General features: G+C 33.4%; 1 protein-coding gene across 3 annotated transcripts; it reads left to right on the forward strand.

Moving 5' to 3' along the window:
• Window positions 1-2,499: 2,499 nt before the first annotated feature.
• On the forward strand, window positions 2,500-12,159 carry LOC143250234 (carbohydrate sulfotransferase 12-like). Of its 3 annotated transcripts, none has more exons than XM_076500713.1 (3): window positions 2,500-2,687; window positions 8,224-8,442; window positions 12,003-12,159. In XM_076500713.1, exons 1-3 carry the CDS (start codon window positions 2,589-2,591, stop codon window positions 12,039-12,041), a joined length of 357 nt encoding a protein of 118 aa, XP_076356828.1. In that variant the 5' UTR covers window positions 2,500-2,588; the 3' UTR covers window positions 12,042-12,159. The 3 variants fall into 3 exon arrangements, with proteins under 3 accessions (XP_076356828.1, XP_076356827.1, XP_076356825.1); XM_076500712.1 differs by lacking the exon at window positions 12,003-12,159 and adding an exon at window positions 9,558-11,758; XM_076500710.1 differs by lacking the exon at window positions 12,003-12,159 and having other exon boundaries at window positions 8,224-11,758.
• The last annotated feature ends 1,725 nt before the right edge of the window (window positions 12,160-13,884 follow it).

Here is a 13,884-nt window from a genome sequence, read left to right on the forward strand (position 1 = left end):
TACAACCACCATTTCCTTTAATGAATATTGTTGATCACCATTTATATGAAACAACAAATCTATAATCCATTGAAATTCAAAAATCAGTCACAATTTGAACCCCTCACACCAAAATTCACTGAATTCGGTTGGTGTAAACTAAATATAACAGTGAAGTCAACGCTTTTTGTTTCAAACTTATGAATAGTTTCAGGTTTCCTCTTTGGCACTTACCACGTTTTAACTTAAAATCTCTGTAACCAGCAGCAAAGCTAATACAACTCATCAAAAACATTTCAGCCTCATCGTCCAGTACAGGATATTCCTGAAAACAACAGGAGCCACACAGAAAGACTTACATTACGCGTTTTTCCTTGGAATTGTATTTTCTACACATAGAACTAATAATTCTATTTCTTTTAACGTCTTTTACATGTATAAGGGCAAATATATCAGATTATACCTAGTAAAGATGTGTTTCAAAGTCTCAAAATGTTCTGCTTTAACATCACTAAAACATAAAACAATATAATTTAAACTACATTGTTATTGCCTCAAACTAAAACTACATTGTTTTAAAGCCTCAAAATATTCTGCTTTAACATCACTAAAACATAAAACAATATAATTTAAACTACATTGTTATTGAATACTTATAAAGATTGTAAAATGTAAGTTTTTGAAGATATATTTAAAACATAATTTCAATAAACAATTTGAGCTATCCTTAGAGAGGCACTAAGAACGTTAGCCTATTATTTAAAAATGTGAAATAATACAACTACTAGGTAATTAGTATTCAGAGAGTTCCAAGTTTCACTGTGTCGGTATTTGGGTATTGATGTTGTTAAATACCCAGGAGGGTCAGGTACATTTGACCTCTTCCTCCCTCCCGAACGATTATAACGTCTGTCTTTAGGGTTTTTTTTTTATTTTATTTTATTTATTTTTTTAAGCTTTGGGCCAGAGTAATAGAATGACATCATACTCAGGCCCATTTCAGGGCTCAGTCCATGCATGGACGAACAAGAAGTTTTTTTTTTTTCTTCATTTCTAATTTTTTTTGGTATTTTCATATATATATATATATATTTTGTATTTTTCTCCTTTTTCTCGATTGAGAGAATGCTACTACTACATGTATTAACACACACAAAAAGAAAGTAATAATAATTATTATTATTCAATACTTGAATAATAATTCAAAAAGAGAAAAAAATAAAAAAATAAAAATAAAATAAAAATAATAATGATTAAAAAGAAAATAATAATTATAATAATAAAAAGAAACAAGGACTAAGTGTCTAGTGCATGGTGGCTAGCTTGTGTTACATTTCTCAAATATATGTTAAAAGGGGAGAGGTATTTAGGACCATTTACATCATGTACGTGATATCTGTCGAGATCACACATTAAGTCATTTTTATGCCAATTCTTATTGAAATATTTTAGAGAATTATGCAAGAGTCTTTCAGCTATTGTATCTATGTTTGCATACTTGTGCATGAATCTGGTTGAGGTGCTACGTGGTACTTTATATGCTGAAGTTAGTACAGAATTTTGTATATGTTGAAGTTTCTGTACATGTGTGGGTGCTATGTTAATCCAGGCTGGTGATGCATATTCTATTGTTGGTCTAATGTACGTTTTGTAAATTTTAAGTATGTTGTCTGGTGATGTTCCTTGGATTTTACCTGAAAGACTTCTTGCATAGTTTGCTCTTTTCCAGATTCGTATCAGTACATTTTTAATATGTGGTAGCCACGTTAATTTTGAGTCATAGGTTAGACCTAGAAATTTAGCAGAAGTAGCAGTCAGTAAAAGTGATCCATTCATATAGAGTTTTGGTGGATCTTTTTTCAGCATATTCAGTCTGCTGAATACTATGACTTGGGTTTTTGGAATATTAATTTTGTTTCTGTATTTCTGGCAGTATTCTTCGATGTTATTTAGGACTGGTTGTAGGTTCGTTGCTGCTATTGACGGAGTAGGGGCACTTTTCCAGACTGCTACATCGTCAGCGAACTGTGATGCATAACCTAAATTTAGGTCCGACAGAGGCATATTACTCACGTACATGATAAATAATATAGGGCTAACAACCCCTTCCTACGGGACTCCTGCTTCGGGTGAAAAGGACCCTGAGTGAGCCCCATTTACATTTACTTTACACATTCTGTTATCCAGGAAGTTGGACAGCCAGCGAATAGTTTCCTGGGGTAATGCCATTTCAAGCAATCTATGTCGTAAGCCGTTATGCCACACTATGTCAAATGCTTTCTCAATGTCGAGAAAGCAAGCTACAGTGCATTCTTTTTTGTTGAAGCTGTCGGCAATTGATTCTGTAAGTCGAATCAGGTGGTCATTATTCAGAGAACGTATCCTACCAGATGTATTTTGAATACAAGTGGCGCCCGATGAACCAATTACGTGCATGCGTCGGCGCATCCCATCGTGTATTCTTCAACATGGGAATATATTTTATCTTGCCTTCACAATTAAATAATAGAATGTTTTGGAAGTTCAAAAGAGCAGAGTAAATTCGGTATCTCGCATATTTGCAAAGTGTAATTTACCTAGAAAATACTAACACGTGTGTTACATTAACTATGAATAGTCGACACTGTATGACGTGTTTATATTTAGTAATATCATGTGCTGTACTTTATTTATTGATTAATTTGGATGAGATGGAATACCCGTTGCAGGTAATATTTTTTGTGCTCATTTATTCTTAACTATATTATTGTACTTTCTGTAAATCATTTTCCAATACGAGTAGTTTAAAATCGCTGATGATCTAAGGTTATGCTGGTCTTTGGCATCTAACACAACAAAAAATGAATAAACAAAGTTTATGATCTATATGTGTAAAAACGGCTGGTATGGGCTCAGAATTTGTTTAATGTAGAGAGGCGAACAACGTTTCGACCTTCTTCGGTCATCGTCAGGTTCACAAAGAAAGAAAGAGGTAACTGACAGATAGCTGACCACATGTTTGGAGAGGATTGTGTAACTGAGTGTAGGAATGTATAGAGCGTGCTTAGATGTTTGATTATATTTATTAAAATAGGTATAAAGGTGTTCATTTGTATTGGTTTTTTTGGGCTTGAGCTATTGTATAAATAAGGCTTCTTTAATTTTGCGTTTATTTATGTTTGTTTCTTTATTTAGTATTCGAGTGTTTTCTATGGTTACGTTGTGTTTATTTGACTTGCAGTGTTGGAAAACGTGTGAAGGTGACTTTTTATGTTCTTTGAATCTGATTTCCATTTTTCTACTTGTTTCTCCAATATAGAAGTCGTGGCAGTTATCACATTGTATTTTATAAATAATGTTGGTGTGGTGTTTGTCAGTGTAGTTTTTACATTGTTTAGACCTTAGTTTTGTGTCTGGTTTTTGAATAAATTTGGCATTAACTGGAATGTCATATTTTGTTACTAATTTTTCCCAAATGTTGGTTATTTGTTTGTTGGTGTCAGGAATATATGGTATACAGCAGTATATGGTTTCGTGATTTTTTTTAATTCGTGGAATATATTTAATTTTATTAGTTGATTTTGTTTTTTGTCTAGGTGTGTGCGTAGAATGTTTTCTGCGGTTTGTGGAGAAAACTTGTTGATGTTGATGAAGTATTGTTTTATTTTGTCTAATTCGTCGTTAATTTTATCTGGTGAACATAGTTTTATGGCTGTATGTATTTGGTTTCTTAGTATGTTGAGTTTTTGTTTTGTTTTATGTGCTGAGTCCCAAGGAATGTATAGTCCAGTATAGATGATTTTTCGGTGGATTTCTGTTTTTAATTGTGTATCGGTTCTTGTAATTTTGAGGTTAAGAAACGATATTTGATTGCTTTCTTCCTGTTCACATATGAAGTTAATGTTGGGTTGTATAGAGTTAATGTGATTGAAAACAATTTAAAACAGAAATCTACCGAAAACTCATTGTGAATTTGTTTTTAAATACATTAATGCCAAAATAATCATTAAACAATTACAAAGATAAGTTTATTAGCAGTGTCATTTGATCTAAGGTTGATTCTTTTTGGTGAACTCTGTTGGTTCAGTTTGAGAACTTATAAGAATAAAAGATTATTTTTGCTATTCGAAGTGGACAGAGCACAAATAGCCCACTGTGTAGCTTTGCCCTAGACAACAAATAAGATTCATATATTACTGGTAGAGTTTAACGGGTTCTGAATAAAAAAATGTAATACTTATAGTTGCTAAGATTATAAAGGGCAATATGAAGAATTATATTTGTTCATCATTTATTGTTTTTGTTTTAAGTTAAGCATAGATCTACATAATGGGCTATATGCATTCTGCCTACAACGAGTATCAAAACCCGCTTTCTCTTGTTGCATATTCGCAGACGTATGGCAATGTGACTTGGGACATTTATTGTTTGTAGAATAAAACATCTAATTAGAAACAAGAGGTTGTAGTATGTCAACGATAATTAGTGGTTTCGTGACAAAGTCGTTTTTAAAATACATATTTACTTCAAGTGAGTTTCAGGTCATCACGAATTTCAACAAGTGCACCTACATAACAAAATAACGATACAGCTGCATGTAAATTTTGCTCTTTACAAGGAGTAAGCTAATCTGTTTTTATATCTAAGTCAAAAGTGAGGCAGAAAATACAGCAATTTCCTCCTGTAAATATGAATGTTCAGCTTCATCCACAACGTCTTTGAGAATCATACTATAATTATAAATCAAAATCCTCATTTTAGCTGGAGTTAAACAAATTAATCCTTTTATCTTAGACACGATGACACGACATCTGTCTCGCCAATTTCCTAGAAAAACTAAATTCATCAAAATCTGATGAGTTTTATATTTGTGCTCTCCCTTTTGTTTGTTTGTTTCATTTAGTATTACTCAATTAACTTTTTTCACACGCTCCCTAAGCAGTTCATCTCTCGTATACCCTAAACAGCATATATTCCCTACAGACAATACTTCTTCACACACTTAAGGAGTTTCTTCCAATATACTGCTATATACGTTTCAGGACGGCTGCAGTGAACAAGACACAATGCTTGGCTAACAGCTAGTTATTTAGTAATAATCCCGACTTTATTTTGTTCATTTAACTTAGAAGTTTCGCATCGATCAGGTTTTACTAGAAGTGCCTTGGACAACTTCTTTAAAATATTTCGTTCATTTCCTCCAAAGGCATTAAGCTTAGACGATACAACAACATCTCCCTTGGATATTTTGGATGAACAAATGATTTTAGCAGCATTAAACTCCCACAGAACCTCTGATTCTGCTATTTGCTATCAACTTTTTCTCTAACTTTGGACCATTCTAGGGACGGGAAACAAGTACTTTTCTGGTAGTGCCTGTTAGCCTATCTCTAAATGTAAATGCCTTGTATATCTCCATTTCCACCTGATAATCAACAAATTCGTAATGATATCCACATCGTCACACATCCATCTGATCCTAATTGAACCAAGGAATGACATACACTTTTTACCAAGTTATTCCACTTGACCTTCCATGTACTTTATGGGTAACATCTCCTTATAGTTAAGCACAATAACAATCATTGATTATTCACTCATAATATCTTTAACTTTGTTGATTGCATCAAATTGAACTTGAGATTGAAGCCTTTTGACCACCTATCATAAAGTCGGATTTTGTAGAGCCAGGTTGGTAGCTAACGTTGATTCTACTTTCTTTGCTGTATAAAGATCATCCACTAATAACGAGGTAATCTCACAATACCGAAACAACCGCAGTGCCGAAAATAAAATCGACGCACATACCACATTTAACACAACAGCTGTTCTTGTCAATATAATCACACAGTATACCTAGTACAAACGTACAGTATACGTCAGACGACAAACTCAAACACGTGTATGCGTACACATGTCAGAAATAACATTATTTCTTTCCGTTTTGATATAATAAAAATATCCAAATTGTGAATCAACTCACCACGCTTTTTTCTGTTTGACCATGTGTCACGTCTTGAAGAAACGTGAGAAGATCTTATAGTAATTATATGGTTCTTTATAGTGTCGCTTAATATTTTCCTGTTTTACTTTTCGTTCATTGGGACATGTGATATTTGATGAAAATGGGATGACAAACTTTTCGAAATATGTCGTGTAATCTCAGTGAGAGCCGTTTAATACCTGTTAAGGCATATAACATGAGTCCCATATTTATCACAAAATGTGTGTCACTTGGTTTCTTAAGCTCTGTGTACTGTATTCTTTCACATCCACTATGATTGTGATCCTCTGATGCTTCGGGACATCAATGATGCATGGTTTGATTTTTCCACACAGACCTTACGGAGCATGCGCTTGATGACACTCACCAGGTCCCCCAAGTACCTCTATTACTTAACTGTAGTTTAACTTGTGTAGGTTTCTGCGTTGCACTTTATTTCATTGTGGCGTGTTATCGCCGGTACTGGTGTGAAATGGACAAGAAAGAAGGGGTATGTTATTTGGTGTAGTCCTACGCAACTGTAATAGTACTGGGGCGATTTCATGTCCACTAGAAGGTAGCGGAATGCTTTTGACTCCCTACAATAAAAGAAGTGAGATGGTATTCAACTTTATTCTGCTCCTCTTCTAGCACTGAATAAAGTAAAATTCTAAATGGTTGATTGATTAGTCGTTTGTAATTAAGCACAAAGCTACACATTGAGTTATCTGTGCTCTGATCACCACGGGTATCGAAACCCGTTTCTTAACGGTACGTGTAAGTGGCGGACAAATCTGAATGCAACATCTTGAGTCATAGAAGTAGTAGAACAGAGCAATTATTATACAGTGTTAGTTCTATACTCCAGTCAGGATATTCTGAAATATAGTTTTTATCACTAAGATTTAACTTGTAAATAAATAAAAATGGTTAAACAAGTTCTTAATTTTTAGGGTAATATCCAGTGATATATTAGGTTTTAAGGTGATTTAGTGTAGCTCTCATCTGATTATTTAATTGTATATGCCAGTATACAAGTGGTTTGCCTTAAATCAACCGAGATAGTTTTACTAAAACCCCTAAAATGTTCACAAATTACTCTTGTTTCTATACTATAGTTTTCCATCTCATGTGTTACAAGTTACTTGTATACACTCTTTAAAATCATCAAAGCCCCCCGCTAGTACAGCGGTATGTCTCCGCATTTACAACACTAAAATCAGGGGTTCGATTCCCCTCGGTGGGCTGAGCAGATAGCCCTTAGTGGCTTTGCTGTACAAGTTACTTGTACGAGGTCTGTTCAAAATATACGCGGACTGTTGGAATTGCGCTGCTCCAGTTGGTTCCAGGAGAATTCGCTTGGTGTCGCTAGATTTGCACAGATCAACTGATTACGACGCCATTTCCCATTGCAGATATCTTCTTCTGTGTATTAGCTACGCGGTTTTAAGTGAAGTATTTTTTCGTTTGGTGGATTTCAGAATGAATGACCTGAAGGAGCAACGACTTGCTGTGAAATTTTGTGTTAAACTTGGAAAATGTGCGACTGAAACTTTTGCTATGCTTAATACGGTTTACGGTGATGTTGCTATGAAGCGTACGGCATGTTTCAAGTGGCATGAACGTTTTAAGGATGGTCGACAGTTCATTGAAGATGATGAGCGTCCTGGACGTCCTTCCACGTCAACTGACGACCCACACGTCGACAAAATCAACACCCTGGTGCGGGAAAATCGACGTCTGACTGTTAGGGAGCTTGCTGAAGAGTGTTGTATATCAGTTGGATCTTGTTACGAGATTTTGACCGAAAAATTGAAGATGCACCGCGTTGCTGCGAAATTTAGCCCTCAGAACTCGTGAGTTTTTGGCCAAACATTCGATCAATGTTATTCCCCACCCCCCTACTCACCTGACCTTGCTCCTTGCGATTTTTTTTGTTCCCCAAACTCAAAAGACCCTTGAAAGGAAGAAGATTTGAGACGATTCCCGAGATTAAGGCAAATGCGACGAAGGAGCTGGAGGACATTACAAAAGAAGCGTACCAGGACTGTTTCAACAAGTGTAACTTCTAAATAAAGTACATTTTGTTTTATGACGTCTGTCCGCGTATTTTTTGAACAGACCTCGTATACAACCTTTAAAATCATCAATATGTTGTGTAATATATGATTTATTATCTCGCTGCTTCATAGATGAAGATTTAACTGATTTCCTTATATAAATGTTTTCTGTCTAAGAATGTGATTTCTTCAATCTGTAAAATCATTTCTTTTTACTTTTAGATGAAAAGTAACGTTCAACCGAAACCTGAAGAAGATAAACAACGTGAAAAGAGACTGAAAACAGTTTGTAAAACATTTTATTACGGAACAAAAGAAAGAAATGTTTCATTCATTAGCAACAGAAATTCCGATGGCCACACTACGAATAAATGTGAATGGGACAATTGTCCTGTTATAATCGATGATAAGAAAAAAGTTTCTTTCTGTTTCATTCCAAAAGTAGGCTGTACATTTTTTAAATTACAGTTTTTGAGAAGTATTAACGATACTATAGAACCCTGGTTTTATTTCTCGAATTCAGAAGGATATTCATTTCATACAATAGCGAACGACATTCTTCATCGAACTAGTTTAGCTTTTCATACACACCCAAAGTTTAGACAATTATTCAATATAATTTTTGTAAGACATCCATTTGACCGACTTGTCTCGGCATACAGAAATAAACTGGAAAGAAAAGGTTTAAATATATTTACGAAACCACTAATGTCTGTTATGAGAAAGAACAGAAGGGTAAACACTTTATCTTCCAAAAATTGGCCTACATTTAAAGAATTTGTACTGTATCTCTTAGAGAACGATCCATTAAAATATAACAAACACTGGAAACCTTACCATATTAGGTGTGATCCTTGTAACGTTTGGTACAATTTCATAGGTAAAATGGAAACAATTGATCATGATTTGAAATATCTGGCGAATAAATTAAATCTAAATGTTTCTAACACAAGAATTAATAGTTCTTCTAAAGGAACTTCTCTTAACTATAAATATTTTTTAGAACTCACTGTGAAAGAACTTAAAGGATTGTACGAAATATACAGAGAAGATTTTGAATTATTTGGGTACAATATTGATCAGGTATTTGGTTCCAGAGTTCCAACAAATTAGATATGTTGTTAACATTTCTTATTTAAACACGTTTAAATTTCATGTTGTTATTACCAAGAAATGTTCAGTAGCAGAGATGCAATTTCTCGGGTTGTTTTTGAAAGAATGTATATCACGTGATTGTTAGTATATAATTAATGGGGAGACTTCTGAATAGAAAGTATGTTGTAGAATTTTAGATCTTTTTCTTGTACAAAACAGGTTACTTACAACGTGTAACTTACCTTGAAACTGAAAAATCAAATACCGTCTAAGTCATCACCGCTCTGTATATAAAACGAAATACTAGTGTTTTTTTCTTGATTTTTTGGTTATTTGTATAGGTAGTGCAACTTTTTTATATTCTACAGTGTCAGAATCTAATGAATCATTGCAACTTAAAATGTTTGACATTATTTGTTATACATGTAAATTGCTAATTTCCAGTATTATTTGTGTTACAGTGTAAAGGAGTTTTTCAATGGCGGTTGAATCAAGGCCATTATGTGCAACATACGGCATGTGCAACGCTGCACAACAAAGGTTTTGCTTCTTGAACACTTATAAATTTTTGGCTGCTGATCACGAAAATCACATCCAAATTTGTCCATCACGTACCGTTTCATCGAAATCTTCAGTTTTGCTACAATGGAAAAACGATATCAGGGCAACTGGAATCCGTCAGTGCTTGCTGACTACTGTTGGACACTGCAACGTGATGCAACGGGCATTGAATACAAACGAAAATTAGGAGCAAAACACTTTTAATTATGTTGAACTTAATGGCATATAAGAAACATAAACGCAACTAAATACGTCATTGCCGGTAAACAGTTAACTATCTATTTCTCAGAGTTCCAACGTGATGAAGCAAAACCAAAACTATATTTGTGCATACCCACCAGGTACCTGTCACAATCAGCAAAAACTTTTCAGGAAGCAAAACTTTTCAAAAAAATTGTTGTGCAATGTTATTGATTTTGAGGTCGTAAAAGTTGCAAAGCAAGAAAACATTTTTAATTCTACCAGAATCTATAACTGTGTTGTTAATGTTAAAGGTATAATTAATTGGATATAACAGTGTATATGGTTCCTTATTACGGCTGATGTGAAACTTTAATCAAATGTATTATATCCAACATAGTAAACCACGTTTTGCGAGTTTGGTAAGTTTTGAATGAGAATCTTTTGGTATTGAATCTAAACCACACTTTGTCTGTCTTTGGAATATATCTTAAGCGTGTAGCAAATTGTGTGTTTTTTTTCTACATCGGGTTATGTGCTGTGTTCATAGAGAAAAATCAAACCGCTAATGTTAGCGTTGTAAATATGAAGACTTACTACTGTCCCAGTGGGGGACATGTATTTTTTAGTTTGTTTGTTTTGAATTTCGGGCATAGCTACTCGAGGGCTATCTGCGCTAGCCGTCCGTAATTTAGGAATGTAAGACTAAAGGGAAGGCAGCTAGTCATCACCACCCACCGCCAACTCTTGGGCTACTCTTTTACCAACGAATAGTGGGATTGACCTTCACATTATAACGCCCCCACGGCTGAAAGGGTTAGCATATTTGGTGCGACCGGGATTCGAACCCGTGACCCTCGAATTACGAGTCGAACGCCTTACCCCACCTGGCCATGCTGGGCCATAATATAATGCAATATATGGATATTTACATTAATGAATAAGTTGTTACATAATAACTCGAAGTAATTAAAGTTGAAAATGTGTTAAACTCACAAGTTTTAGTAATGAACTGAGCTAATGTAAAAATAACAATTCAAAATGGAGGGTGATTTAAGAAAAATACAAAAAGTAAGGACTGATAGAAATGAAATAATTGTTATCTTCTTAATTAACGGGGATTTTAATCACATTAGGTGTAATTCAACATATCTCATAAAACTGGAAAATCGAAACACTGGTGTCGTGTAATAAAATATAATCTAATAACGATGAAGTCAAAAATGATTTACTAAGACTAGTTTAACATTAAACACTGCCCTGGATCAGCGGTAAGTAATTGGGCTTTTGAGGCTTAAAATCGACTTTCAATTCTTATTCATCACAGAGAGCTCATTGTATAGGTTTATCTTTAGCGAACAAACAAGCTGTAAAGCCAAATACTTTGGGAACAATACGATGATACTATTTGCATTTTGTGTGTGTTTGTGTGTTTTTTGGTAAATTATGAAAAATGTCTGTCTTTTATTTCTACACGATAACATTGGGCTATTCTTTCAGTCCCACATCTACTTCCAAAACGCTATTCTCACCTTTAGAAACGAATTGTTTCCAGTACATTAGTTTATATATGTGTCTCGTGGCTGTGACGTTAGACTCCCAATCTGTCTGTCGCGGGATCAAAACTTGGCGTTTAATATGCACGTTTTTTGAGACATAAAGCGTTATTATGTGAGGGCCAATCACATTAATCACTCATAAAGAGTAGACGAGAAATTCACATTAAGATCTGACATTTAATTATTTTCACCAATTAGGTATTTAAAAGTTAGAGAAAATTTGAAAATAGCCTTGGTAGCTGTGCCATAACCAGAATAAAAAGCTATAACAATTCTGCCCCATAAATCTTACTTTCCAACTAGTATAATAATTGGTATTTTTGTACTTCTCATTACGTTTTTGAAGCCATTTTATGTTGTAAAACTACTATTTTCTCTATATAATTGTTCTTTTACACTTTACTAGTAGTAAAATAATAATGCCATATTTGAACTTCTAGTACATAAACAATTTTAGTCTTTAACTATTACTTTCACTAAAAATTCAGAAATTTTCAGTCAAAACAACCACTTTTATACTTAGTTGTTAACTATGAAAGATATACGTGTTTTATTGCGTAATTTTTTAGTTCTCTCTTAAAATATGTTCTCACTTTCATATTAAAGTTACTCCAGGATATACGTATACATGATGTGAATGGTTGATTCGCCCGTCGCACGTGTAGAAGATCTGGATGTGATTGTGCCCCTCCTGATTCTTATGAACTAGCAAAACCTTTGATGTGTTTTTATTGTTAAAACTTTGATATTCTTTATGGTGATGTCAGACAGATTCTAGAAAAATCTCTTTCTTTATGATATCTAAAATACTTAGTTTATTACATACGTCATAATTTGAATCTTGCAAACAAGTTATAAGTTTCTTTTCTATATAAAGCTGGATCTACTAAATGTTTTATTTGATTCTTTTTTTACAAATAACGGACGTATTAATAACATTTACATTTATCCATGGCAAGACTAGTTTCTAAAGATAGCTGAAGGATAATTGGTTGTGCCTTGTAAATTTTATTATAATACCTAATATAATAGAGAAATAGATCACGAATTATCTGTACCCATAAGTCATACTAACTACACCTTTCATTTAAAGTTACTTTATTCAATAGACGAGACACGATGACCTTAAAATATTTCTGCAGAGTTCATAGTTTTTCGAATAATTCATTAATTGCCGAATTTATCCAAAAGGTTGTGTAATATACGCCAATCCCTATAAAATATATATAACTCTGAGTAAAATTTATTTATATTTAAAATAGTTTTTTATATAAAAAATTCCATAACATCTGTTTTTCAAGATATAATAGTTTAAATTTCACATACAATTAACAAACCTTTTCTAACAGGGGTATAGCAGATCTTGGAGAAAATTTCGTGAATCGTCAGAAAATCTTGTGAACAATACAATATTTTTTTAATGTTCCGACTAATCATAACTCATGACACATAATTTGTAATTAAAGTTAAAGCAATATTTATAGTCGATAGATCTATGTAATAGTTCATTTCATGCTCGACAACCAGATGAAAATTTAAATCAGACGACTATTGGTTATTGAAAAAGCTACTCACCAAATTAGTTAGACAGAATGACACACTGATTTACTTATAACCATAGTTACCACTGTAAGGATCCAAGCGTCACCAAGTCTCATTTAATATATTTCACTATAATAATAACATCATAATTAAATCTAAGGAGGAGTGAGCTGGAATCCTATAAACAAACAAAAAAGACAATTTCACGAAACCACAGAAGGAATTACATGAACTATAAACTCAATGGTAAATGATCAAAAATATAGAAATATCGAAAAGTAGCAAATCAAACTGTATTTGAGTTAATACACGAAAAACCCAGTTAGTAGAGAAAAAAGAATACAACTTGGATGTAGATCTTTATTTTTATAAGTCACAGCTTCATAATAAAAATTATATTATGGACCCTATTCATAAAGAAAGAATAATGATTTATGAAACAAAGTATATCATGCCAATGCATCAAAAGCCTTCCAGAAATTTATATCGTTTTCAATAGCACAGTAGCTTTTATAAGAATACCAACTGCTTTTCATTACTTTCGGAACATCGGCTATTTTGACAATGTTTTGCAATTTTAACTTACGGAGAAAGGCAGATTCAATAAAAAATAAAAGGAAACTCTACGTATACGTATTTTGGTACAAGTTTTGTTTTGTCCTTGCTCAACTTCAAATACACATAAGCAATGCTAATCCAAATTTTAATTTGCATTAAGTGTAAAAAATCGCAACACTGTATTAGCTTACTGTTGTCCAATGGTTCAATGATAAGTTTACTAATAATTTAAAGAAACACCATCTGTGTACGTAATGGCAATAATGGAATATAATTTTACAGTAAAAGAAGGACACTACATTGGTAGCGTCTTCTTTAAGATGCATGAAAAAACTTGTATAGGAGCTGACATTTATTCTGCCTTCAACCATCCCAAGAGAAAATTAAA

The sequence above is a fragment of the Tachypleus tridentatus genome, chromosome 5 (genome assembly GCF_004210375.1).
Source record: "Tachypleus tridentatus isolate NWPU-2018 chromosome 5, ASM421037v1, whole genome shotgun sequence".
NCBI lineage: Eukaryota > Metazoa > Arthropoda > Merostomata > Xiphosura > Limulidae > Tachypleus > Tachypleus tridentatus.